The sequence below is a fragment of the Sciurus carolinensis genome, chromosome 14, assembly GCF_902686445.1.
Source record: "Sciurus carolinensis chromosome 14, mSciCar1.2, whole genome shotgun sequence".
Taxonomy (NCBI): domain Eukaryota; kingdom Metazoa; phylum Chordata; class Mammalia; order Rodentia; family Sciuridae; genus Sciurus; species Sciurus carolinensis.
Window position 1 is genome coordinate 6,069,511 of NC_062226.1, and position 27,832 is coordinate 6,097,342.

The window sequence follows — 27,832 nt, forward strand, 5'->3', positions numbered from 1 at the left end:
AATAAAATAAACCATACAAACCTTAAGTTCACTTTCTAGCAGTGTAGACGGAGACAGTCATTTCTTAGCACCTAGAAAGTTCCCTCATGTCCTGTCCCAATTGACAACTTTACTCCTCGCCTCTCTGGTGGGTAGCAGAGAGGTGCCCACTGTCTGGCTCCTAGGGACTTTGTTTTCTCACCCCCACCTGTACACCTGACGCCCTCTGTCACTAGCCTCTCGGTTCTTCATTCTGTATCCTCGGGCGCTGTCGCCTCTTCTCTGGAGAGCAGCACCAGGCTCCTCCTTGTCCCCTCTTTCCTGAGTCCCACTGCCCCACCCTCCCAGCAGCCAGGGACCCGATCCTGTCACTCTCTGAAGGCTCCCTGGTTCCGTCAGGAGAGGCCCGCTCCCTCCTTCCTGCTGCGTCTGAACCACAGCCCAGGTGGAGGAATGTAAGAATGACAGGGACCCCACTGGTCCCTGGTGGCCACGGTGACATGTGGTGTTGTGGGACACTCCTGCAGGGGCCTCACACTGGAACCTGACTCTTGGCCACTTTACCCGCTCTCCATGTGGATGGCCTATTTCAGACTTGCATTCTCAGAACTGTAGCTAGCTTTTGCAAAACTCTCGTGTCCCATCACTACCCAGTTGAATTTGGCTATGAGATCACTTTTGTGGCTGGAGAGGAGGAAAAGGAGGAGGAGACCAGAAGGGGAGGAGAAGAAAGGACAGGAGGTCTGGATGGACCCAGTGGGGCCGGGTAGGGGCATCTGGAGGCAGCTTCCCTCCCGTGGCAACCTCCTGAGCATTGGCCTGAACCCCCTGTGGCCTCTTCTGAACCCTGACCTTCAGCAGGCTGAGACGCAGAACAGCGCCCCCACCCCCAGGGTCTGTGGTTTGAGTGAGGAAAGCGATTTCGTAAAAACAGGAGCCTGGCCGCAGCCTGGTCCGTCGCTGGCTGAGTCACGCCTGAAAGAGGAGGGGAAAGCCAGAGCCCCAAGCCCCTTGGATTTCAAGCTGGCCCAGGTTCCAGTGTGATGTCGCTGAAGCCATGGCCTGAGGAGTTCAGGAGGGGTGCCTGGGGACAGGTAAGAGGCAAGAGGGAAGGCCGGGCTGGCTCGGAGGCTGGGCTGGTGGAGGGAGGGAGGCCCTGCCCCTGGGCACTCCCGACATGCTGTTCCTCTTCCTGGGGCTCGTGCTCCCCAGCCCCAGGGCTACAGTGCCCGCTCTTTTCAGGTGCTCCAGGCGTGCAGCTCCCTCTGGGTGGGCTGGGGGCCTGCAGTTCACAGCCGAAGGCCATGCCACTCCAGGGCCTGGTGCGCTGCTGATGTCCAGAGGACCTAGGACCCTAGCGGGGAGCTAGGACCCCGCTGTCTCTGGTGCCTGGGGCAGGGTCACAGTGACAAGGGACGTTTTGGGCCACTTCCTGGCCCTGACCCCGGGTCTCCTCAGGGATACCACCCCAGCCCTGTGCTCTGGCCTGAGAAGTCAACTCTAATGCACCTGCTCCCTTGCGCAGTTCTGAGAGAGTAACCTGGGACTCCGACCGGAACCAGGCACAGCAGGTGAGGTCAGAGCATCCAGCTGGGACGCCTGTGGGGGATCAGCCGGACGGGCCTCCCACACCCAGCACTGGGCATCAGCCCTTCTCAGCCAAGTCCTCCGCTAGGCTCTCTGAAGACTCTTCACTGGCCTCAGAGGATATATCTGTATCTCACCAAAGTGTGGCACAGCCATTGGCTGGCCATGTCACTCTGCACCTCAGTCTCCTCATCTCTAAAATAGGGATAATAGGGCCTGGGCTGTGGCTCCGTGGTAGAGCGCTTGCCTCGCATGTGTGAGGCACTGGGTTCCATCCTCAGCACCACAGAAAAGTAAATAAAGATACTGTGTCCACACACAACTAAAAATATTTTTAAAAAATAAAATAGGGATGATGATAATAGGCCCTCTTGGTAGAATTGCGACCAGAAGACAAGGAGCTAACGTACACAGGGCACTGGGCACAGTGTCTGCCGGTTAACGTTAGCCATTATTGTCGTCATTAATATCGTATATGTTGTACCACTGGTTTTATTGCCCAACTTGTGGTCCCAGACGTTCTGACTCTTGGCCACCCTGTCCTGGAGCTAAAAGCTTATCCTCTTTGGCCTTCTGCTTTCCTGGAAGCCACCTGTGTCTGCTCACCTCTGGGTCTGGGCCCCCCTCCAGGTGCTGGCTGGCTTCTCTCATTTACTGCTACCAACATGCCAACGGTGCCCCAGTGGTAACTCGTTGCCAGAATCACGCCTGGAGGGCAGGCTGGCAGGAAATGAGCCAGGAGGAGAGGGCTGCGGTGGCCAGGGGTTCGTGTGGGTCAGTACTGTGACACTTCGGGGGACCAGGCTCTGGGCAAGGGGAGAGCTAGGAGGCGTGTGTGGTGGAGTGGGGTGTGGGGGCGCCGGCATACGGGAAGTGTGCTCAGCCTGCCGTGCCCAGAGGACAGGGAGGTCCCCCGGGCTTTGGGAGTCCTCCTCTTCCCATCCACCCGGGCACCCCATTGAGCAGGTGGCTGAGCCCCGTGAACTCGTCTGGTTTGCGGCAGCTCACTTGATGTCTGCGCTGCTGGGCGGACGTGCACGGAGGACCCTGGATAAAAGGGTTTGCTGGGAGGCTGCTCAGGGTCCCCGGCCTTGCGGGTACCGCAGGCAGGCGGGGAGACCAGGGCTGGCCAGGAGCTGAAGCGATTTCCCAAGAGGCATTTTGTCACCCCTGGGCGTATGTGTCCTTTGGGCAGCTCCTGCCGCCTGAAGTGACCCCAGCCCTGGGCCCAGCCTCCTCGCTAAGCCTGGGCGTGTCTCTGGACACCTTTAGTTCACCGTCGGGGGACCTGTTGGGTGTGATCCCGGGGCTCGAGGTTTCATTGGGTGCTGGGTAACCTTGCCATTGGCTGCCTGTGGTCAGGTGCTCTGTGCTGCCCAATCAGCTGTGGCCATGGTGACAACCGGAATGAGAAGCTCTGGGGCCACCATGTGGGCAATTGCCTAGGGCTATTTCTTTGGGAAAGATGTGACATAGTGGATGAGGACCCCTCACAGGGTCTAACGAAGGGCCTGAATTCAGGGCTGTGTCCAGTACAGCCTTTGACTTCCATCCAACCAACCAGGTCCTGGGGACCCACCCAAAGCCCTTTCTCCTCTGAGCTTCTCGCCTGGTGTGCGCTTCAGTACAGTCCCGTCCTCTTGTGCAGGAGGGGCAGTGCGTGGCCTGGCCTCAGGCAGGGTTTACTGGGTATGTGCTGTCTCAGGAATGGGGGCAAAGGGGTACTAATGTCACACAGGGCATGGGTTGCATAACTCCCATGAGAAGCTGCGTCCTCAGTGGGCTGTGCTGGCCCTGATCTTGGGTTCAGGGTCATTCACAGACGAGTTAACTTCCTCTGGGTCTAAGTGGCTGTCGTGCATTTGTCGAATCTCCCTGAGTGACTGCCGTCCGCACCCTCACTTCTCGCTCCTTGTAGCTGGTTGGACCTGCTAAAAGCTTGTCCTGTGAATATAAGTTTTGCCTCTGGAATTAGATTGACCTGGGTGGATCTCACTTCAAATGGTCATAGTGCCGTGTGATGCCACTTGCCTGTAACCTCAGCAGCTCTAGAGGCTGAAGTGGAAGGATGGCAAGTTCAAGGTCAACCTCAGCCACTTAGTGAGACCCTGTCCCAAAATAAAAAATAACAAGGGCTGGGGGTGTAGCTCGGTGGGAAAGCACCCCTGGGTTCAATCCCCAGCACCAAAATAAATCAAGCAAGCAAAACAACCCAGGAGTGCCAAGAGCAGCGAGCTTCCGCGTAAGGCAGTGGAGGGAGGCAGGCGCTCAGCCAGGAGGCGGTGGAGCCTCGCTGTCCAGGCTGTGGCTCGGAGCATGGCTTCCTTCCTGCTTCTCAGCTGGGCCTCATGAGCAGGTTGCTCAGCCTCTCCAGGCCTCCGTTTCTCCTCGTCCAAAAATGTGGTAAGAAGATCTAAGGGTGCAGCAGTTGGAGAAAATAAGCACTTTTCAAGCTCGCCTCTAGCTTGGCATTATTATCACAGGCGAGAAGAGGTCTTTATATTCTTTGAACAATAAATTGGGATTTGCAGACGAGACCCTTAAGGCCAGCTTGCTCAATACCAGCCCACAAATGGTGATAGCCACAACCCACTCCCGGGTCTTGAGGTATGAGCCAATAGCAGGTGCTTCATCTGCACTCTGTCACCTCTGGGACCGTTGTGCCTGGGGTTTGAAAACAGTAGAAGACCAGAAAAGTATAAGTCCTGGAGCACTTTATCATCCAGTGAAGATGTTAGTCCTTGTCTCCGTGTGGAACTGGGCTGCCCACACAGCTGCCGCGGTTGACGTGGGCACCAGGCTCCCAAAACATGTTGAGTCCAGCTGAGGAATGCTGTGAGTGTAAAATCCACACTGGATCCAAGGCCTGATATGAAGGACACGTGAACAATCTCCTCGGTTCAAAATATCGATTGTATTTGAAAACAATATATTGATAAAAGACCTCCCCTCCCCACTATTTAACACCAATATGTGGATTTTCCACACAGAAATTTTGAGACCAACTGCCAGGCTCACAAGATTATGCTTCAGCTGTCAATTGCAAGTCTTTTGACCAATGGGTGATAAATCAGAGGTTCTCACAACTTCCTCCTGAAGTTTAGGAGTGAAGGAGTGTGTTACGCTTCAAAATAACTCCTTGAGTTTTCTAATTTATACAGACAAATCTGGAGTACATGTGTGAGAAATGCTCGAAGAAATAAAGTTGAATCAGGTGTTCTATATTAACATAAATTCTGTCTTAGTGTGTTTTCTGATGCTATCACAGAATCCCTGAGGCTGAGTAATTTATAAAGAAAAGGAGTTTATTTCTTACAGTTGTAGAGGCTGGGAAGTCCAAGGGTAGGGGCTGCATCTGGTATACCACAGCTGCATCTTGCTGTTGGACTCTCTGCAGAGTCCTGAGATGGTACAGGATTCACATGACCAGAGAAAACCAGCTGCTAGAGAAAAACTCCTTTTTAAGCAAGCCACTCCTCCGTAACCCATTAATCCATGCGTAGGTTAATCCATCCACCAGGGCAGAACCCTATGACCCAGTCGTCTCTCAATGGCCTCATCTGCAAATGCCTTTAACATTGGTGTTGGGGATTACGCTTTCAAAACGTGAATTCCAGGGCGCACACCACACCAACAGGTTTGCCAGACAGGAACTCTGCATTCACCAGCACCGCTCGGGCCTTGGAAAGGGCTCCAGCGGTTCGGTTGCCTGGTTGGCTGAAACGCGGAGCCAAAGGTGGCACACCACGATCCAGCTGGAAATGCTGGGCGTACTTTGGGTTCACGTAGAGGAAGGGAGTCCAGGGTTGAGGGAGATGGCGTGTTGGGGTGTTTAAAACCTGCTTGCCCACACGGAGGGGTCCAGAAGATGTGCCCCCACCAGGACTGGAGGGGCGAGCTGGGCAGAATGCCCCTTGTCCCTGAAGAGCTCCGCCAGGGGGCCTGGTAGGCCAGACCTGGTGGTGGAGGTGGGAGCTGCGGTCCCTAAAATGGGAACCCTAAGTGCCATAGGAATAATTGGATACTGGGCTGGTGGGACCAATGGCAGCAGTGCTGACTGCCAAAGGCAAGGTGGGCCTGGTCGCTGTCACGGACAGCAGAGTCCAAGCAGCAGCTGGAGCAGTGTGGCTCACGCAGACCCCTGGTGCTGGCCAACGGCTCCTGGTTCCTGGGAGCGATAAGTAGGAAGCCTGCTAAATAAATCCCAGGCAGCAGTGGTGGTGCTGCGGTTGGGCCCAGGCCCTGCACTGCCACTGGGTTGACACCAGGGTCTTTTTTTTTTTTTTTTTTTTTAACATAGAGTCTCACAAAGTCGCACAGACTGGCTTTACACTTGCAGTCCTCCTACCTAAGCCTCCTGAGTAGGTGGGATAACTGGTGTGTACACCAGCCCGGATCAAAGTCTTTTTTATTTTTATTTATTTTTTTGGTACCAGGGATGGAACTTGATCTGTACAGGCGGAAAAGTTCTAAGTCAAATGAACCAAAGTCTAATTCAAACGATGAGGACAGAGGGTCATGTCCCCTTAATTCAGTACACCCAGAATCTCAGGCATGAAGCTCCCAGTCGCCATGCGCATTCCTGAACATATGGCTGAGGTCAGGGCAGCCCTCGAGGTCTTGAAAGAGCAGGGGAGGACCGCCCCCTTCTCCCACCTGGCTGTGGGGCTGTGGAGAGCACAGGTGGGCGCTGGGTGGCGAGAGTGCATCACCGTGGGCCGAACGGGCGGCCCTGGAGGCGTGGCTTCACTGCCAGAGCAGCACAGCGCGTTGTGCCGTCTGGCTCCTGGGGTGCAACCAAGGCCCGTCCTCCGTCCTCACCCACAGAGAGTTTGGCGTCGGCTGGCAAGGCCAGCCACACCCCTGTGCTGCCCCCCTGGCGGCACACCAACTCTCCAGCCCCGTGTCACAGTCAGCGCACGTGGATCGTGGTCGCTTCTCTCTTGCGCGGGGATATCACGCAGGTGCGTTTTACGCATCGGACCTGGTGAGCCGGAGGCGGCACCTGCTTTAGAGTTACTGTAAGAGATCTGCAGGCCAGAGTTGTGAATAGATCCAGCTGGACTTCAGGGGCCCTCTAGGAGCTTTGCAGGGGTCCAGTGCTGGGGGTGTGTTCAGACAGCCCTGTTCAGACGATTAGAGATGGCACTTGTCCCCCACAGCCAAGGAGCAGGCGCCACACCCGATGGCCTCTTTGGAGTCAGGAGGCAACATGCCTTTACCAAGGTAGCCAGAAAGCTGCCGTCCAAGCTGCTGGGCAGGCTGCCCTGCCACCGGCTCATATGATCCTGCAGAGCCAATGGGGCCTGGAGTGAGAGTGGCAGAGGGTGGCCGCCCTGTGAGTAGCCCTGGCCTTAGGATCCTGGAGCCAGCCCCTCAGCCTCTGCAGACAACTACTCTTGTTTCCAGAAGCAGCTCTTGGTCTGCGTCTGGGCCTAGTAGAGACTGAACATTTAACCCAGCCACCAACAGACCACGGGACCTGAGCTGGCCCTTACTGGACCTACCAGGCCATAAAGTCAGGTATGCACGGCAGCACTCTGTCACAAGTGGAAGGGACACATATGTGATGGAGCCCAAGAAGACCCTGAGGGCACAAGTCGGTCACAGGAACACGTGGCCCAAGTGCCCACAGTGCCTATTCTGGCCACACTGTCTCCTCCTCCCAGCCTGCACCCAGGCCTCCGGGCGGACTTCCCCACAGTCAGTTGACAGAGCAAGGGGAGCCTCAGGCCTGTGCCAACATGGACTCTGCAGCACTCTAACCTCTCTTGGGGACATTCCTTAAGGCCTTGGTGAAGGGACATCTTCCCACTGGACAGAACGGTGAACGTTGCTCCTGGCTTTGCGCTTCTCTAGGAGAAATGGCCGGATGTGCACTTGTGTACCGATTCATGGATCTGGCCAGTGGTTTGGCTGGAAGGTCAAGGACTTGGAAGGAAACGAATTGGAAAATTGGTGACAAAGAAATTCGGGAAAGAGGTATGTGGATAGACCGCTCTGGGAAGAGAACAAGGAGGTGCTTGTGCCCCATGTGAACGCTCACAGAAGGGCCCACAGAGTAGCCATGGTGGCCTGGAGGGAGGGCGTGCTCGGGCTCAGCAACATGGACTTCCACTCACCAGGGCCGACCGGTTATGCCCACTGCTGAGGGCCTGACCTGCCAGTCACAGAAACCAAAGCAAGTCGCAGGGCGGCAGCATTCCTGGGGTGACCGGCCAGCTACCTGGGCAGGTCGTATAATCAGTCTACTTTCTGTGGTTATAACAGAATACCTGAGACCGGATAATTTATAATGAAAAGAAATTTATTTCTTGCGGTTCTGGAGACCAGGAAGTGCATGGTTGAGGGGTGTACCCAGTGAGGACTTCCGCTGGTGGGGACTCTGCAGGGTCCCGCGGGGGTGCACAGCATCACACAGGGAGACAGAGCAAGTTTGCTAATCCAGGTCTCTCTCCTCCACTTGTAAAGCCCCTAACAGAATTATGGGAAACTCTCCCTCGTGATCTCATCCCATCCCGGATTACCTCCAGAAACCATTAATGTTTGAGTCTAGGGATCAAGTTTCCAGCACATGAGTCGTGCAGGAAACGCCCACATGGCCCACTTCCATTATGGAAGGGGGTGTGTTGTGACCTCACTGAAGTAGACAAGAATTAAACCCAGGGGCACTTTACCACTGAGCCACATCCCCAGCCCCTTTTTGTATTTGATTTAGAGACAGGGTCTCACTGAGTTGCTCAGGGCCTCGCCGAGTTGCTGAGGCTGGCTTTGGACTCCCGGTCCTCCTGCCTCAGCTCCCCACCCGCCAGCTGCTGGGATGACAGGTGTGGCCACCACGCCCAGCCTGTGGATCTGGTTTGAATCCTCCGCTGGTGATCACTGCACTATGGTCGCGTGCTCCCCTGAGCCTCTGAACACAGTGGTGCTGGGAGTTCTCCTCCAGGGGGCTGTCGTGGGTAAGAACTCCCGGTGCTCACTAAGCAGGTAGCTGTGAGGTACGCAATGACTCCACACCTCTGTTTTCTCATCTACGAAATGGAAATAACAATAACACCTACCTCAGTCCACACAAGATTAAGCTAATTAGTCCCAGGCACGTAGTAAGCATTACGTAAGTACTGTTTAAGGAGCATCGCCCAGCGCGTCGGTAATCCCAGCAGAGACTTGCTAAGTTGCCCAGGCCTTGAGCTTGTGATCCTCCTGCCTCAGCCTCCCAAACTGCTGGGATTATAGGCATGGGACCCCGCACCCTGTGGGATCCCACGTGACTGTCCCTGTTTTGAAATTCTCAATAACTTTCACACAAAGGGCTTTGCATTTTCGTTTTTTCCTGGAGCCCCACAGATGAAGTGGCCAGAACTGCTTGGAGTCACAGTTCTTCCGCTTGTAGCAGCAAGGGATGGCGGACCCCTCTGGTCCCCACTGGGTCAGTGGCCCGTGGGGTATGCCCCACTGAGAAGAACTTTTATAAACTGGAAAGATCTGGTTGTGGGACTGGAAAATGAGAACCGAGCTGATGGGGTGGTGGCTGTGCAGCCTGCCAGAAGAGATTGGGGTGGACCTAGCAGTGTCCACCAGTTCTGAAGGGCACTGGGGAGTGGGTGTGTCCTTGGCCCTAAAGGCAGATCCAGCTCCGCATAGGAAGGGATTTTGAACAAGGACACTGTTGTGCAAGATGGGAATGTTGCTGGAATCCCAGCCCCAGCCCCGGGGGGGAAGGGGGCGGGCTCTGGCTGGGGACAGCTGCCGCTGTCTAGATCTGAGACCTTACGTAGGTAGGGTCGTTCTCAGCCCTGGGCCTCCTTCTCCACCTGCAAAATGGGCCTGAGGATGCTGCGCAGTGCAGGGCGAGGGTGCTGGGATCCACCAGCTGGGACTGGCAGCATCTCCAGGGCACTGGCTGGGGATGATGGCGGCAGCTGCTGCTGCTCCTGCGGGGACTAACGTGGAGCTCCCCGGAACGCCGTCGATCCTGGCAGCTCTGGAGGCTGAGGCAGGAGGATCGCGAGTTCAAAGCCAGCCTCAGCAACTCAGAGAGGCCCTGAGCCTCTAAATGCCCTAGTGGGGGCATACCCCACGTGCCGCTGTCTCTGAATAAAATATAGAACAGGGCCGGGATGTGGTTCAGTGTAGGCACCCCTGGGTTGAGTCTCTGGTATCAAACAAAAAGAAAAAGACCCTTGCGTCAGAAGTAGAGGAAGCGCGCATCCCGGCCCTAGGCGATGTCAGCATCTGGCATATTTGGGGGATTAGTAAGACGCAGTCATAAAGTACGGTCTCGTGACAAAGGCCCCGTGGGGGAGGGGTGGTGCCTCTTGGAGGCTGCTGGGGAAGCAGGAGGGGCTCCTACCCTTCCAAGTGTTTCCAAACCCTGGCCAGCTGTCCTGGGGGCCAGCACTGGCCAACCCAATGTGAGGAATGCAAAGCTCCCCACGGGGCTTCCTGGGAAATGGGTCCCTGACGTGACGGAGAGCTGCACACGGGATCACCCATCTGCGCTGTGGCCCCTGGGGAAGCACACGGGTGGGCGGTGCACCCGTGAGCGCCCTGGATGCCTGCGCGACCCAGCCCAGGCGTGGGAGCGTCTTGGCTCTTCCCACTCTGAGCTCTGCCGGCGACAGCAGCAGTTTGTGCTGAGACAGACATTTCTGCTGTCCCTCTCCCATTCACCCCTGCCATCAGCTGGGTCCTGCGGGGTGTGGGGAGCTGCATCCGCAGCTCCAGGCATCAGCAGCCACAGGAGCAGAGGCCGGGAGTCCGAGGATAGCAGATGGCCTCCATCAGGGGCTGCTGTGGTCAGAGCTTGGCACAGACTCAAGTGTGTTCCTATCTCCTGAAACAGGAGAGGAGAACAGTCCGGCCAGGAATTGAGCAGCACTTCATGCATCTGAGTGGACAGTCTTCCCTAAATATTTACTAAGTTTGGCTCTGCACACACCAAGCTAGGCGCTGCCAGTACAGCCACAGATAGGACAGAGGCCCTGGTTCTTCTCTTTTTTGGGGGGTAGGAGTAGGTACTGGGGATGGAACTCAGAGGCTCTTTATCACTGAACTATATCCCCCAGTCCTTTTTATTTTATTATTTTTTTTAAATTTTGAGACAGGGTCTTCCTAAATGCAGAGAATCTCACTAAATTGCTGAGGCTGGCCTCAAACTTGCGATGCTCCTGCCTCAGCCTCCTGAGTTGCTGAGATTGCAGGTGTGTGCCACTGCACCCAGCTCTCTTCTCTGTAACATAAAACGAACCATGTAAAATGTACCATTTGGAGACCGAGGCTGTAGTTCGATGGTAGAGCACTTGCCTAACCTATGCGAGGCCCTGGGTTCCATCCCCAGCACCACACAATTAGTAAACAGCACAGCTGAGTGCTATTAGTACAGTCCCACCACTGTGCACCCTGCACCTTGTCCACCTCCAACACGTGGCCTCTGGTCTGGCTTCTTTCCCTCAGCATCGTGCTTTCGAGGTTCACCTGTGTCGTGGCAGGATCAGGAGGTCCTTCCTCCTGGTGGCTGAGCCATGGTCCCCTGTGCCCGTGGGCATCTTCTCTTACTGCTGGACCTGGTGACCGAGCCACCTGCTTTCCCTCGTTCCCAAGAAGAGACTGGCTCCTTGGGTTTCCCGACTCAGGAGATCACGGGGCTGGAGAGTGGGGGGACCTGAGATTCCGCAGGAGAAGCTGCCACGTCTTTGGTGCTTATCACATACCAGGGGCCTGGGTACGCGCCTGCAGCCCCACGACTGGAACAGTGACCCTCTGAGATGGGAGCAGCCACTTCTATCAAAGGCCAGCCGTGGGGCCAGGCAGAGCACAATCCCTGACCAGCCTCAGGCGCCACATCTCTAAAATGAGTGTGTTAGTTGTACCTTGAATCTGATGACGTCTGTGATTTGCCTAGTGTGGGTGGGAAGACAGTGGTTGCCCAGAGACCCAGGGGCCATGACCCGATCTGGCTGCTGTCCTTAAGTGGGGAGGCAGCATCCCTGAAGGCCATCTTGGCTCTCTGGGGAGTGGGTGTCGGGGACCAGGCTGGTTGGCTGCTGGACAGCTGCCCGCACTAGCCACTCACGCCCATCAGTGGGTGCCCGAGTCCTGTTCCTACCCAGCTGGTGTTTCTGTCGACAAGCCCCCTGAGCTTTCACTCCTAGCTGAATGATCACCGACCTCTCCCCTGGCCCTCTCCCCAGCAGGAGACAGGCAGCCAGGCCCCTCGGGGCACCCCAGGAAGTAGGCGAGCAGGAGTCGGGACCTGGAGCCAAACTCCTGAGACAAGTTGTCTCTTATCTCAATCTAGATTCTTTTGGATATAAGGGACATAAACTCAAATCAAATTAGCTTCTGCGGTTGTGGCCATGTCAGGCATGGTACTGGTCCCTGTGGGCTCATCAGTGAACCAAGGACCCGGCCCTAAACAGCTGGTAGGGGGTAAGGGTCTAGAGAACCCAGGTGGCGTGTCCTTGGAGCCCTGTGCTATGGAAATCAAGCAAACTGGAGGCAGGAGAGGCCCAGGGCCACCTGCAGAACTGATCAGGTGCTCAGGGCAGCCTCAGGACAAGATCAGATTGGAGCAAACAAGGCGTCAGCCCAAGGGTGCCGGGAGAAGAGAATTCAGGCACAGGGATCAGTCAGAGCGGAGGCCCAGAGGCAGGACTGTGACCTGGCTTCAGAGGACAGTGTGGCTGGGAAGCCATAGAGGAGGAGTGTAGAGAGAAGATGGAGACCAGATGGGAGGCCCAGTCCAGACTTCGACTTTGGCTGTGAGTGAGCTGGGAGCCATGGCGAAGTTTGGAGGAAAAAAGGATGCAATTTGACGGTTTTTTTTTTTTTTTTTTTTTTTTTTTTAAAGCAAAAAAGGAAAGCCCTGGACCTCTAGGCCTGGGTGAGTCAGAGGCTGGGGCCTCCTTCTCTCCTGGACACGGAGGAGGTGCGTGGCAGACCAGAACTATTCACAGTCTTGCTTTGGGGGTCACTTGATTCAAGTCAGCATATAAACTTGCAGGCAAGGTCTCTGATTGGCCCTGCTTGGACCAACCCTTGGGGCCAAACAGTGATGGCTGGGCTTGGGTCCCTCCACTTACTGGAGGCCACGCTGAAGGGCACTGTTTGGCAGTCCCACCAGGATGACTGTCCGTGGGCAGTTCCTGAAAGAAAGGGTATGATTCTCCAGAATGGAAGAGGCAGGGGTGAGCTGGCCCACAAAGCAGCAGCCCCTCACTGAGTCCTTCATCCCGAGGAAGTCCAGGGCCTCCTCTGGTGGGCCTCCGCCCGGGAGGCTGCGGAGCCTGGGAACGTGCCCTGGGAGCTCCTGTGCGGCCACACACCCTGCGTCACGAACGCTGCTCCTTGCGTGGGACCACTCCAGTGCAGGTCTGACTTCAAGGGCCACTTGCCACCATCAATCTTCCCTTCCACCACCGGGCACTGCTTCCCCGCTCAGCAGCCCTCCAGGCGGGGCGGCTTCCTCCTCCCCAGGCCTCCTCTGAAGTCGCAGACAATCAGCCAGCGGGCTTTGAGATCCTCAGGAAACGCGGGAGGGAGGCAGCCGGAATGGGCCCCAGGGCTGCAGCCCTTCTGAGCCGAGGGCTGCAGAATCGGAAGGGGAGAAAGAAAGAGCGGCACGTGCCAACCCGTGTCGCCAGCACGTGACGTGGTTCCAGAGGCTTCTGCCCTCATCTCCCGGCCTCCACCTCCCAGCTCAGCAGGGAACCCCATCCCCCTGAAGGCAAAGAAAGCGAAACTGAGAGAAGTCGCCCCACCAGCTCCCAAAATGTGGGTAGCAGCTCCCAGTGATTAAAATTCCTGGCCAATGATCAGAGGAGGGTGATCCTTCCTGTCGGGCAATCCTTCCTGTCAGGCCTTGGCACAACTGGCTCATTTCAGCAGATGACAAGGAAAGATTTCTACCCTGGAGTCACGTACCTCCGTCACGAGAATTTCCTTGAAAAGTCCCTCTTGCTTTTGGCTCAAGGTAACCTCACAATGGAGCTCTTTATTCTTTATTTATTTTTATTTTTTGTGATGCTTGGGATGGAACCAGGGCCTGTGTGCTCTGTCACTGAGCTGCACCCCTGGACCCTACAACTGAGGGTTTTTTTTGTTTTGTTTTGTTTTTTGTAGCAGGGATTTAACCCAGTTGTACCCCTGAGCCACATCCTCAGGCTTTTTATTTTTTATTTTGAGACAGGGTCTCACTCAGTTGCTTGGTGCCTCACTGAGTTGCTGAGGCTGGCTTTGAACTTGTGACCCTCATGCCTCAGCGCCCTGAGCCAGGATCACAGGTGTGCGCCACCATGCCCAGCTCCCAGCCCTTTTGATTTTTTAATTTTGAGACAGGGTCTTGCTAAGTTTCCAAGGTTGGCCTCAAACATGCCATCCTCCTGCCTCAGCCTCCACAGTGGCTGGGCTTACAGGCATGAGCCACTGCGCCCAGCCAAATAAACTTTTTGATGAGGGGACAGCCACCCTCAGCAATCCCCCCAGCTGGGGTCCAAGAAAGGCAGGCACCCTCTGTTCCTAGATGAAAACATCGATAAGGAGCACGCTCCCTTGGCTCCTGTGACATGCAGGCAGAAATGAAATACGTATCAGGACGTCCCATGCCCGCCATGTCCTGCCCCTGAAGATGACCTCCCATTGTCTAGGGGGGCCTGGCCTGGCAATTCATGCTCTGGAAGCATGACTCTCAGTTTATCAAGCACATCTTGGGTCCAGTAAAGAAATACTTGGCACATGGTGAACAGGTGAGAAGCCACCCCTCACTGTCCCCAGCAGCAGGACAGGGATTTCCAAGTCTCTTCCTCCTGACAAGCTGACTGAACAGGGACTATAGCCCCCTATTTTTAGGAGGCAGAAACTGAGGCTCAGGGGCTCTGACTGAAGGAGAACCTATTGTGTGCCTGGTACTTAATAATTATGATGTGTAGACACGATTCCTTTTAGTTTCCAAAACTGCTGTGGGAAAGAGCTGATGTTCATCTGCATTTTACAACCAAGAGAACCGGATCAGAGAGGGAATCTGCTTGCCTGGGACTACACAGTTGCAGCTAGGGTCTGGCTCTGGAATCCAGTGCCAGCTGCGCATGGCTGAGGCCGGTCCTTCCTTTGCTCTCTGCTGCTTTGGGGCCCAGGCCAGACCAGTACTGCTGTCCAGCTGGGCCAGTGTTGTCCTTAAGGACTGGCTTGGGAGGCTGGTTTTTGTCTCTTCCTAGGGCACCTCCTAAACTGTCAGCAAAGTGAAATGGGGGGGTGGCTAGAGAACGCCTTTGCCAAGGTCCTGCCTAGGCCCCAGGGAGGGAGTGGGACCAGCAGGTGAGGAGTCAAAGGGTCTTAGTCACCAACTGTCCATGCTTTCTAGTGAAGAGCTGATGGACATCTCAGGAAAGAGTCTCTTAGAAAAGCAGACTTTGGAGAGTGAGGCACTGCCTCCCATGGCGCCATAACAAGTCACCAGGCTGAAAACAACACGGATCAGCGTCTTGCACTCTGAGGTCCGAGGTCTGCAACAAGTCTTTCTGGGCTAAGACCAAGGCATTGGCAGGGCCACGTCCCTTCTAAGGGCTCCAGGGAAGAGTCTGTCCTCTCACCTTTCTGGCTCCCAAGCCAGGTGTGGTGGTGCACACCTGTGATACCAGCGACTTGGGAGGCTGAGGCAGAAGGATAGCAAGTTGGAGGCCAGCCTCAGCAACTTAGTGAAACTAACTCAAAATAAAAAATAAAAAGGGCTGGGGATATGGCTCAGTGGTAGAGCACCCCTGGGTTCAATCCCTGATACCAAAAATAAATAAATAGATAGATAAATTAAAACAAAACAAAACAAAACAAATAATGGTTCCAGCTTCCAGAGGCCACTTTGGCTCTGGATGGGAAGCCGGCAGCGCAGCCCCTGCCTTACCCCCTCTGTCCATTCCTCTTTGCTTCTGACATCTTTCCTCTAATTCTAAGCCTCCCTCCTAGAAGGGCCTAGGGTGGCATTGATCTCATCCAGACAGTCCAAGACAGTCTTGAGGTCCTTATCAAATCCTATCTGCAGTTCTTTCTGCCACATAAGGTGACATTTGCCAGTTCAGGGGATTGGAACACGGGCTGTGCATGTATGGAGGGCATTTTCTGGCCTTCAGGTCAGTGTCTGGAGGCTGTGGTTTCAGGGTTGGGGCGAGTGTAGGGTCTGATTCTCACGCCACTCCCTGCCCTGACCCTTGGGGAGGTAGAAATAGACCAGCAACAGGCTCCGCGGGTGCGGCGCATGCCAGGGGGTCGCCCTGTGGCAGCCCCGGAGGGTGGGTTCAGCCCCAGGTCCTAGACGAGATTTGAAACCGTTTTGAAAGTGATTCCTTGTGTGCGGGGAGGGTGGTCCAGAGCCAGGGCTGGGTGGCGGACCCGCCCGCGCTCCGCTCTGCAAGCATCTGGGTGCAGAGGTTGCCGTCGGGTGCTGGGGGCGGCGGCGTGGGCGGGGCTGGCTGCAGACCCGCCTCCTCACGCTCCGCCGCTCCTCCCGCTCCCGCAGGCTGCTGCGTCCCGCTCGCGCTCACAGTCACGCCGTCCCGAGCCCGAGCTCCCGCCAGCCGGCCGCGATGCCAACCCCCAGCCTGGCGACGGTGAGCGGACAGGCGCTGCCAGCCTTCCTGCTCTGCAGCACGCTGCTGGTCATCAAGATGTACGTGGTGGCGGTCATCACAGGCCAAGTGAGGCTGCGGAAGAAGGTACGCGCAGTCCTCGGGGCCCCCAACCCGGGCCGCGCTCCGGGAGGTCGGGGAACCGGGAGCCGTGGCCAAGGTGCGCGTGGGCCAGCGCGTGAGGGCCGCGGGGCCGTGCTGCCCTGTCCTGCCCTGTCCTGCCCTGCCCGGCCCGGCCCGGCCCGGCCGGATCCCGGGGCTTGCAGCCCACCGACTTGCGGGCCGCCAGGTTGAGACCCGGCAAGTCCCGGAAGGTGCAGCTGGGGATACAGCACATCCGACCTGGTGGCTTCCCGGCAGGGAGGTCCAACCTCTGGGTGGATTGGGAACCGACGAAACAGGAGGTTGAGAAACTTAAAGTGGAAATTCCCAGCTCCCCGGCAAATGTCGCCTGCGGACCTACTGCAGCCTCGGAGGCCGGGGCGGCCAGGCTCCACCAGGGTGTTTGGGAGGAAATTCCCCTCCAAATCCGAGTCTCTGGTTCAAAATAACAAGAAGAGCGGGGCCAGGGCCGCGGGAGGGCAACCCCACCCTGTGCGCAGGCTCTGCCCCGCCGGCGGGTCTGCAGGGTTGCAGCAATCCGGTCAGCACGCAGAGGCGCACCTGTGCGTTACCGGCCAGGTGTTTTGATAGACGAGCCCTTTCATCAAGTGCAAGGCGAGGCCGACTGAATTGGATGTGGGTGGGCCCTGGGGGTGGGGATCTTGCCGGAGAACCAGGCTTAGCCCCTGGGGCAGGCACGGGCAAGATTAAAGGCAGGGCAGCGGCTTGGTGACAGGACGCCTGGAGGCTCTTGCACACTGGTCACTTCTGGTTCTCCCACCTGTCCTGCCCTGGGACTTGGAATGCAGGCGTGGGGCAAGGGCAGCTGCAGTCACTCACAGCCCTTCCTGGGTGGGGGTTGCCCAAGCTGAACATGGACTCCCCACCTTAGTTGTGAGGGTGCAGGGGGAGCAGCCATTTCCCCTGGCTTTCCTGGGCTGGGGGAGGAGACATCACTTTTGGAGGGCCCAGGTATCGGGCTCCTGAGCTCACAGTCTTGGGGGGCGGGGGTTCTGGAGTTCTGAACAACAGGCACAGTGATTTCCTTTTCTTTCTTTTCTTTTCTTTCTTTTTTGGTACCAGGGATTGAATCCTAGGGTGCTTTACCACTGAGCTACATCCCCAATTCTTTTTCTTATTTTGAGAGGGCTGAGCTAAGTTGCTGAGGCTGGCTTTGAACTCACTATCCTCCTGCCTCAGCCTCCCATGTTGCTGGGATGCAGGCGTGCACCCCGACGCAGGCCCAGCAATTTCTTTTCAAAAAGGTAAATTCAGGGAAGGGAGGAGGTGACCCTGCCTGGGCCTCTCTCTTGAACTGCTGAACCGGGCAGGAGGAAGCCACCCAAGGGGCTGGCCCGGGCTGGGTGGCAGCTCCTCATGACCAAGCGCTCCCTCTCATTCCTGCCCATGCGCTGTCAGTCAGGAGGACCTGGGGAAGGGCAGGGAGCAGAGGTGACAGAGGCAGACTGCCTCCACCCACCTGGGAGCTCAGTGACCCTGTGAACAGGGGATGCAAGGCCCGGCCCTGAGCAGAGCCCCGCCAGTGGCCAGTGTTAGTCCTCATGGTTTACTAGTAGCCCAGAAGCCAGGGTCACTGGGAGAGTGTCCACAGGCCAGGCCTGTGGGCCACAGACACCAAAGGCCCATGCCTGCTAAAGGCAGAGGCCCTCAGGAAGGTGTGTGGATCCCAGGACTGCGTGGGGCCGTCAGAGTTGGCAATGCGCTGGCCTAAGGAACAGCAGAGGGCAGGCCGCCCTGCCTGCCTTACCATGAGCCGGATTCACCTCGGGGCAAGGCAGGGGCAGGCCCACCTCCCGGGACAAACCCACCCTCCGGGCCGAGTCTTGAGTCAGCACAGGGTTTGGCACGGATGAGCAATTTAGAAACCTGCTGCTGAGATTCAGGTTCTGCTGTTTCTGCCGTGAGGTTGGCAGGGTCGGCTTTGCCTGGATGGTGGTGGACACGGGGTGGCGTGAGCCATGGCCTGGGCCTTCCATGACTTGTGTGTGGTCTGATGTCTCTGCTCTCCAGTGAGAGACGGGCGTTCACTGGGCGCCTCCTCGTGTCCTGGCCTCCAGGTCTCTCCCGTGGGCTCAGGAGCTCCATTTCCTCCTGAACTTCCTGAGGAGGAAGCTGAGGTACAGGCCAGGTCCAAGGCTCCGGAGGCTTTTACTTATTGAACCCAGGGTCTCGTGCATGCCAGGCAAGGACTCGGCCTCCCAGCCACACCCCAGCCCTCTAACTACTAGGGAAGCATTTTTCCATTTAATTTTTAGTTATTTTGCAATTTAGAAATTGCAAAGACTTGACGTGCTACCACAGTGTCTCCAGCTCCCTGCAGGAACATTTTGCTTTTGGTATTGTTACTGAAAGCTCAGTCCTCATCCCCGATGCCAATCCAATGTCTAAGACAAGGTTTTGAAAAAAAGGAAAAAGAGGTTTTGTTGCTTTACTAGCAAAGGGAAAGTACAGGGGCCTCCTGTCCCAGAGGCTGTGATTCTACCCATCAGCAGGAACAGGGGACATTTAAAGAGCGACTCAAAGGCTACGTTCCCATGTTCTCTGGAGTTGTAAATCACTGTTAATCTGGGAGATAGTCATTTCTGAGATTTGGTGCCATCCCCAAAGTCTGGATTATTTTGTCACTGTGGTGGGCGTGTGCTCGAGGACAGATAACGGCCTAGGATGGGGAAGAAAGGTGATCCTGTTTCCCCTGAGATGAGGGAGGGGGAGAGATTAGGGAGGAGCAGGGAGAGAGGGAGAGGAAGAAACGCCCTTATCAAAAATAAGTCAGGGTGGCAGAGCAGCAAGGGCTGTATTCAAAGAGCGGAGGGGCCCACCGTGGCAGCCTCAGGACCTCTGGTGTCCTCTGTAACTTCATCTTGGGGCCCTGTCCCTTGCGCTCTGTGCTTCAGCACAGCTGGTTTTCTGTTCTGCAAACTGGTGCAGTGTCTTCCCATCTTGGGGCTCCAGCATCCTGCGCCAGGGGGTGTCTGACCTCCCAACCTCAGCTTTGGTGCCACCCTGTCTCAGCAGCTTCTCCCACCCCAGAGTCACCAGGTCCCCATGAGCGTTCCCCAGGCCGAATCTGCCTCCTCTCCTTCCTCCGCTGAGGAGGGGCTTGCGGGCGCTGGTTGAGTGGGGGTGTGGCTGCAGCTCTGTGGTGCCCCTGGGAATCCGTCCTTGGCTAAACAGGACGGGTGCCCGGCGGTCCCTGTGGCACAGGGTGAGTCTCGGCTGATGTGTTGCAGGCTTTCGCCAACCCCGAGGACGCCCTGAGGCACGGAGGCCTCAAGTACTGCCGGAGCGACCCCGACGTGGAGCGCTGTCTCAGGCAAGTGCCCTCAGGCCCAGCCCCGCAGCCTGCCTGCTCAGGTCCCCTCCCCTTGCGGGGTCCCAGGAGGCTGAGGTTTTCCGTGTTCCTTCATCCCTCTGACAGTTTTAATTCATTCACTGATTTAATTTCTAATTAATCTTGAAAAAAATAATGCACGCTCATGCCTCAGTTACGAAGTTAGCCAAGGATGCTCAGAGAAAGTTTAGTCTCCCTCCTGCCTCCCACCTTGGGTACTGCCCAGTGTGACTCCGCAGCGCCGGTGCTGTGACCAGAGTCTCAGCCTCTTCCCTGGAGGCTCCATCCCTGCTCTGAACCGCCTGATTCACATGAGCGCAGAGGCTGTTTCTGGAGGCTCACGGAAGGGCCTCTTGGGTCACATGGGCTGTGGATTCTGAGTTACTGCTCTGTGAGGCCGCGGCCTGCAGCTCTGCTGGCCAGTCCTCCCAGGGGCCTCTGGGTCCATAGTCTTCCTCAGTGGTGAACAGAGGGCAGCCACACTCTGTTCCTCCACATGTGTGTGCCACACTGCAGGTGTCAGGAGATTGCCCGTGGGCACATCTCCCAGCCCCACCCGGGTCGGCTCGCCTGGTGGTGGATCCCTGCCAGTGAGGGTGCCACCACGTCGCGCATTTCTTTTATCCCCAGGGAAGGTGAACATCTTTGATGCTTAACATTCCCCAGACACAGTTTTCTCTTATTTAAAACTCAGAAATACTCATTGCAGAAAATTTGGGTGTTACTGAAAATACAGAGAGCCAGGAAAATACTCAATTCTGACCGCTGCTGACATCATCTTGTCTTCTGTGTCCAAGTATGGCTCGTAAATCCCATCAACACAATGGGGTTCTGAGCTTTTCCAGTGAATATTATTTCATGAGCACCTTCCATGACAGTAATGTGCTCAAAAACGATCCTTAAAAAGTGCCCGTGCGCCAGGCAGCATGGCTTATGCCTGTAACCCCAGTTGCTCGGGAGGCTGAGGCAGAAGATCTCAAGTTAGAGGCCAGCCTCAGCAACTTAATGAAACCCTGTCTCAAAATAAAAAGTAAAAAGGACTGGGGATGGGGCTCAGTGGTTAAGCACCCCTGGGTTCAATCTCTAGTACCAAAAAAAAAAAAAAAAAAAAAAAAAAAAGTAGGGGCACTGGGTAAAATTCCCTCAGAGACTAAATACCAAGTTCACATAGGCAGGGCCACTACTGGAGTCTAGAGCAGTTTCTGCACAGTCCTTTCTCACCAGCGGGCGAGAGTGAGGCGGTCACACCTCCAGGGGGTGGAGAGAGAGTCTGAGGAGTTGGATGGGGGCAGCCGGACAGGGGTGAGACAGGAGGCAAACCATCACACAGTTCTCAGCACGTCCCCATGCGTCACAGGCGGAAATGGGCGGGATGCCATCCCTTCAATAATAGGAACTTTTCTTCTGCAAAGAAAGTCTGTGGGTTTTTTCCTTATGTTTTTCTTAGCCATTGACAATAGTATACACACTTGTGGTTTTAAGAAATGACAGAGATGTGTCATAGGAAGTGAAGTTCGTTGCTGTGCTACCCTTTCTAACAGCACTACAGTATATAACCCCCCGTATGAGCTCCATCCATCCACCCACCATTTGGTGAGCACCTACTATGTGCAAGACCCTGCACCAAGCACTACCTGTTTTTCCCTGAGCTAAGCTTTCCCTGCACCTGGCCCCACATTGCTGACCCTTGGGCCACCCTCATCCCTGGTGACCCTCCAACTTCTGGGCCCTGGGGAGGGACAAGACCAGTGGTCCAGGCCACCGTCAGGAGGATGCGTTGTGGCTGGTCCAGTGGTGAGACGTGTCTGGGACAGCCAATAGACCCGCGTTGCCACCCACCAGGTACAAGGTTTCCTTCTTAACAGAATGACCCGCCACCTCTAGTGCTGATGCTTAAGTGATGGAATTCAGCACTTGTGAGGATGGCTTATCTAATGATGCTTTATATCCATCACCGAGGATGTGTTGGGGACCTACTTTGCACCAGGTCACACACCTGGGTCCCCGGGGCTCCTCCTCTACCACCTGACTTCACAGAACAGCCTGGAAGCTTGAGGGTGCGGAAGTACGAACCACATCCTGCTGTCCACCACTTGAGAACTGGCTGGAACCCAGGCGGGGGACCCCGGGGGAAGTCGTTAGCTAAATATTAGAGAAGGCTTCTGGTGCACTAGGAGTGCGTCCCGCCCACTCCGGAAGCCATTTCAGCCTTGGTTCACGGAGCACGAATCTGCCTTGCAGATGAGCTCACACCGGAGCCACAACTCCAGCCTGGCTTCTGGAGACGGCAGGGACCAGGTTGAAAAGATGAAACCCGGTCACCATGTTCCCGTACACCTGTCCGCGTTTCCTAGCGATGGGTAGGCACTTAACCACCGAGCTCTAGCCCCAGCCCCTTATAATTGTTCCTCTTTAGATAAGATCTTCCCCAGGCTGGCCTCAGTAGAGGTCCTCTTGCCTTGGCTCCTGAATCTTTGGTATTACAGGCACGTGCCACTGTGCCTGGTGCAAGTGGTGTTTTGACCAAAATCTGAAGCTGTGTGGCTTTCCTGGTGGTCCCCGAGAAGAAAGGTGAACACTTCACCCAGGCTTTTGGATATTTCTGACAATTTGGAATGTGGACTCTTATTATTTCTTATTATTATTTATTGTGGTACTGGGGGTTGAAACTCGGAGCAGGTTGCCACTGAGCTACACACCCAGACCTTTTTTGTTTTATTTTGAGACAGAATCCTGTTATGTTTCCCAGTCTGGCCTTCAGCTAACAAGTGTTCCTCCTGCCTCAGCCTCTGAGCTGCTGGGATTTAGGGTGTGCCACTGTTCTTGCCTGGAATGTACAGTTTTGTTTACGGTGGCTTTTTTTTTTTTTTTTAAATCAGGGATTGAACCCAGAAGTGCTTAACCACTGAGCCACATCCCCAGCCCTTATGGTTTTTTTGAGCAGGGTCTCACTAAGTTACTGAGACTGGCTTTGAACTCACGATCCTCCTGCCTCAGCCTCCGGAACCCTGGGATTACAGGTGTGCGCCATCATGCCTGGCTGGAATGTACAGTTTTAATCGAAGAGAACTGGTTTGTCAGGGCATTGGACCCCAAAATGTCAGCCTAGAAGTCCCTTAGATGTCACCCCATGAGGTCACTTTGCAGATGGTGGACCCAGGCCCAGAGAGAGAGACTTGCCAGAGGTCCTGGCGGCTGGTTCCCAGCGAGCCAGAGGCAGCGGTGAGGCCCCTTTCTACCGCACCACAGAAATGCTTTTTATCCATTTGACCCTGCGGCAAGACCAAGATGGCCATTAACATCTGCATCCAGCCCAGGTGGTGGTGGCGGCGGTGGGAACCTAAGGCGCACCTCGGGTGTCCCCGCTGGGCTTTCTGGGTTCACGCACGGCGCTCCCGGCAGCATCCCGAGGAGGGCGCTGTGGCCTCTCAGGAAGAGGCCAAGGGCCAGGGCTGGGCGGCCCCTAAGCTGCGCCCGGCCCTCCCTCTGCGGTGTCCCTCGGTGTCGCCAAGCAGCTGCACCGTGGTGGGGAGCAGGTGGGCGGGAGGGAGAGCTGCTGAGCGGCCAGCAGCGCCCCCGCCGCGGACCCCTCCCCACAGCGGTCGCCTGTCCCCGTGAAGAGCTCTGTGTCCCCGTGCAGTTGGGGGCGGGGGTGGCCGTGCTGCCGGAGCCCAGCAAGTCCCGTCTCGTGGGCTTTGGTGACTGAGCTTAGAAACCTGTTATTGGGATGACACATTTCGCCCAGCGCCTCCCTACGTGACTCCCTCGGCGTCTGCACCGGGATCTGCGGTCGGCGGCGGAGGGACTTTGCTCAGAGGCCCTCATCTCCCCTCGTCCGCCCCCCGGGGGCCCAGGGCCGGGTCAGAGCCCTCCCTGCCCCCTGCTCCCCCCTGGGGACCCGACCTCCTGGTGGCTGCCCCGTGGCTGGGCTAGGAGGCAGCAGTTTCCAAGCTGGGGGCTCCGCAGAGCCCTGCTGCCCCTCCTGTTGGCCCTGTGTGCTCCCCGCCTGTGCTGCAGGGAGACATGGCCTCTGGACTGAAGCTCCCTGTTTGGCTTTTTGGGTGGGATGATTGAACCCAGGGGTGCTTAACACTGAGCCACATCCTCAGTCGTATATATATATATGATTTTTTTCTTTTAATTTTGGGACAGGGTCTTGCTGAGTTGCTTAGATCCTCGCTAAGTTGGCTGAGGCTGGCTTTGAACTTACTCCCGCCTCAGCCTCCCGAGCCTCTGGGATTACAGGCGCGGGCCACTGCACCTGGCCCAGTGTCGTTTTTCCTAGACAAATATGCAGTTCTTGAACAGTCTTCAGGTGGCACGCCTTGTGGTCACTTCGGGGCAGCAGACCTTGTTTTGAGACATGCTTAGCTCACTGGGGTTTCCGAGGGTGTCCCTCCAACTCGTGTGTGGTGGATGCAGGTGGTCGGGGCTCCCTAGGGTCCTAGGGTGGAGTGATTTGGGGGAAAACCCACCATTTCCTTCCTGACTTCTAAGCGAGGTAAGGGACTTGTTTCAGGAGTGGCTGTGGCGTCCGCCTGGCCCTCCTCCTTCCCTGGTCAGCACCCGAGGCTGCATCCCGGGCTCTGCCTGCTTTTTTTCTGGCCTGGCAAAATGCTGTGGCCCTGGCCTAAGATTCCTCTTTCCAGTGGAGGAAGGAGGAAGCCTCCAAGTCCATCGCCATGCAAGGGCTGCTGGGCCGGGCCTGGCCTGGTGACCCAGAATCACTGGTGAGGTGCATTCCAGCTGGCAGGCCTCGAGAAGGGGCTTCTGTTCCAGCAGAGTCCCCACACCGCACACATGCGACCCGTCTTGGGAGGTCATGGCTAGGGCACTGGGCTCCTGTTTATTTGCCCACCCAATGTGGCCACTGTGGCTTCTGGTGCTCGCTTGGAATCTAACTTACCATGTGCAACCTCTCCATCCTCCACGAGGGAAGCTGACCTTTGGAGGGGCCACAGAAGTGTGGGCCAGTGCTGGCAGAGCCTGGGAGAGTTTCCTTTCTTGGTCCTGTATTTTTGGCGGGGTTGTGGCCAGCCTCTCTGTCACACATGCACAGACAGTCCCTTTAAACAGAAGAGTGGGCAGTGCAAAGTGGGCTTGCCCGGGCTCTGGAGCTAGGCTGCAGCCAGCCGGCATGGGCCCATCTTGCTATCATCCCTGGGGAGTGGCTCTTGGATTTCAGAGCAGGAGACGGACAGACAGACAGCTGGACGCAGGGGAGGCCGGAGCCTGCACCCAGGAGGCGGGCACCGGTTCCTGTGGGCAGAGGAGTCTGGAGTCCCAGCTCCACCCTCACCAGCTCTGACCCCACTTTTCCTGCCTGGCGTCCAAACACCAGAGGGACGATGCGGGAGAGTGGCAGGGACTGGGTCCCCACGCCGCGGTATGCAGCCCCCATCCCCGACCGACATGTTCACAGGCTTGGTTGTCTGGGGCAGAAGCAGGAGCCACCGTCCCTTGACTCTGCAGTGCCGCTTTGTCCTGGCCAGGAAGCGATTGAAATGCCTGGCACCCCTGGAAAGCCCCTAGTGGGCCGGGGCCCTGAGGGGGCACAGTCCCACCCTGACATCCTCAGAGTGGCTGTGTCCCCAGCCCTGACCCTGCTGACCATACCCATTTGCCTCCCCAGAGCCCACCGCAATGACATGGAGACCATCTACCCCTTCCTCTTCCTGGGCCTGGTCTACGCGTTCCTGGGGCCCAGCCCTGTGGCTGCCTGGACGCACTTCCTGGTCTTCCTCCTGGGCCGCCTGGTGCACACCGTGGCCTACCTGGGGAAGCTGCGGGCACCCATCCGCTCCGTGTCCTACACCCTGGCCCAACTGCCCTGTGCCTCCATGGCCCTGCAGATCCTTTGGGAAGCAGCCCGCCACCTGTGACCAGCAGCTGACGCCTCCTCAACCACCAGACCATGGGCAAGAGCCGCCATGACTGTCCCTGGGGACCCCGTGTCCCTTCCAGATGGTGATGGGCTCCAGGTCCTGGCTCCTCAACCTGCTCAGGGTGTGGATCCTTGAACCCAGTGGTCCTGTGCGTGTGTGTGTGTGTGTGTGTGTGTGTGTGTGTGTGTCTTAGCCCTGTGGATTCCTGGATAAAGTGACCCATTGCAGAACTGATGGAAAATCCTTCAGTTCAATACCAGCCTTAACCCCCTCCCTCCTTGAGTGACCACAGGGGAGACTGAAGTGTGGACTTCACAGGCCCATGCGAGAGACCCTGGCCCAGCTGATCTGGGGGAAGGCCTGGCCCTCTGTGTTTTGTAACAGTCAGCAAGAGGGCCCAGGCAATGGCCAGGCCTGGGACAGCCAGTCCCCTCCAGAGATAGGGCCAGGGGCCAGCAGGGTGCTTGCGGCCCCTTTGGAGGAAGGAAGTCCACAGGGCGGGCGGGGTTATGCTTCTGGGCTCCCTGCAAACACTTTTTTGCCATCTGCCCGAATACCTCTGCTGGATCCCTCTCTGACTCGGGTGTGGCTGGGAGGGTCCGAGGCCAGGGCAGCCTTCTCTAAGGCTTCACTCCCTCCAAGGGGCTTCAGTCAAGGACAATGGGCTTTGAGTGACCAACCACTAAAAGGAACTTTCTGGCTCCTTCAGTATCTGTGAGGTTTGAACACTGCGGATTTCCACTGCTGTGGGGATCGTGTGTGTTTCCTCTCCTAGGTTCTGGTCTCGATGTGTATGGTAGTTTTTAATCATTAAACAGCAGGGTCTGACCCATGTGGCCACCACCTACCCTCTCCTGTTTGTCCTGGAGTCTGCCGCTACCCACCTGGCCTGGTACTGCAGCTTGCTGGGCATTTTGCTGGCAGGTGTCTGGGGCCCACCTGGCAGGACACGATCTCGCACCCGCCGGGTGTTCGGTCACACAGCCGTCGGCTGCTCCAAGCCAGCGTCCTTCCTCCTGCCCCGGGCAGGAGAGATGGCGCCTGGTTTGGGGGTTCAGAATGCCGACTGCCCCGACCAGGTCGCCTTCAACTTCACGGCCTGACGCCGTCAGCTGCAGGACACTGAGGCTCCAGGAGGTGGACACCGTGAGGTTCAGGGTCAGCTCCAGTCCAGGCTTCTGGGCTCCAAGCCCCTGTTCTGAACCACCAGGCTATGGTGCCCTGCACTCCATGGAGGACCCGCCCCAGCCACTGCAGGCTCTGCTGCCTGGTGATGGGATCTGCCCTGGGGGGTCCTCAGGGCTGCAGGGCTCTGGGACCCTAGGCCTCAACAGGAAGCCTCGTTCTGGGGGTGGGCAACACTGACCCCTGGTGGTGAGAGGGAGCCTCTGCTCCTGGGCTGTGGCTGCCGCACCTCTGCCTGTAGAGAAGCTGAGATCTGGGCGGGTTGGTGGCAGCTTCGGGGCTGGACGCACGGTCCTCTCCACACTCTCCACACTCCCGGCTCCTTCAGACAATCCCAGGAGGAGGCGTTTCTGCCTTTGAGATGAGGGGTAAGCGCGGGGAGAGGCGGCCTGCCCGAGCTCCCTGCCCCAGGAGGGCAGGCTCCCGTCTCAGAACCTGCCATGTGCTGGGGCAGGGGCCTCTCATCTCACATGTTCCTCCAGGAAGCTGGGCAACATCAGCCCTGTCCCCTGCAGCTCCCGGGGTGGGGCAGCAGGACAACATGGCAGCATGGGCTCCAAGGGCCGAGCACCTGCTGGGGTGGGAGCCCAAGGGAGGGTCCTCACCCTGCTGGGGAGGGTCCACTTCCCAGGGCCAGGACCTTAGGTGGTGGAGTAAGTCTGCTGGTTTGGGTGGGGATTTTTTTGTCCAGGGACTGATCGCAGGGGTGCTTCACCACCAAGCCACATTCCAGCCCTTTTTTCATATTTTGTTTAGAGACAGGGTCTTGCTAAGTTGCTGAGGCTGGCTTTGAACTCAGGAGCCTCCTGCCTCAGCCTCCTGAGTCACTGGGATTACAAGCGAGCGCCACCATGCCTGGCTGGCAGGGAATTTCAAGTGTGGACATCCCAGAGCAAGGACAGAAGCGCTCCTCCGTTGCGGGGTCCCCAGGGCTCAAGACTTCTAAGAGCCACCCTGGAATATGAAGCGTTTGGGGGTACAGGAAAGGTGCGGGTAGACAGGCACGCCTCTTCAGTCCTGGGTGGCGCCCGTGGCGCCCTGTGAGGTGGGGACAGCCTGGGGACCCCTTGGGAGGCAGAGCTCAATTCCCACAGAGCTGGGGCCTCTCGGGTTCCTGCACGTGC

General features: G+C 56.9%; 1 protein-coding gene across 4 annotated transcripts; it reads left to right on the plus strand.

Moving 5' to 3' along the window:
- The first annotated feature begins 758 nt into the window (after positions 1-758).
- On the plus strand, positions 759-26,366 carry Ptges (prostaglandin E synthase). 4 transcript variants are annotated; one of them, XM_047525798.1, is made up of 5 exons: positions 759-1,073; positions 12,419-12,496; positions 16,076-16,271; positions 19,538-19,620; positions 25,271-26,366. In XM_047525798.1, the coding sequence occupies exons 3-5, from the start codon at positions 16,143-16,145 to the stop codon at positions 25,518-25,520; spliced, it is 462 nt and encodes a 153-aa protein (XP_047381754.1). In that variant the 5' UTR covers positions 759-1,073; positions 12,419-12,496; positions 16,076-16,142; the 3' UTR covers positions 25,521-26,366. The 4 variants fall into 4 exon arrangements, with proteins under 4 accessions (XP_047381754.1, XP_047381753.1, XP_047381756.1 ...); XM_047525797.1 differs by lacking the exon at positions 12,419-12,496 and having other exon boundaries at positions 760-1,073; XM_047525800.1 differs by lacking the exons at positions 759-1,073; positions 12,419-12,496 and adding an exon at positions 7,470-7,548.
- The last annotated feature ends 1,466 nt before the right edge of the window (positions 26,367-27,832 follow it).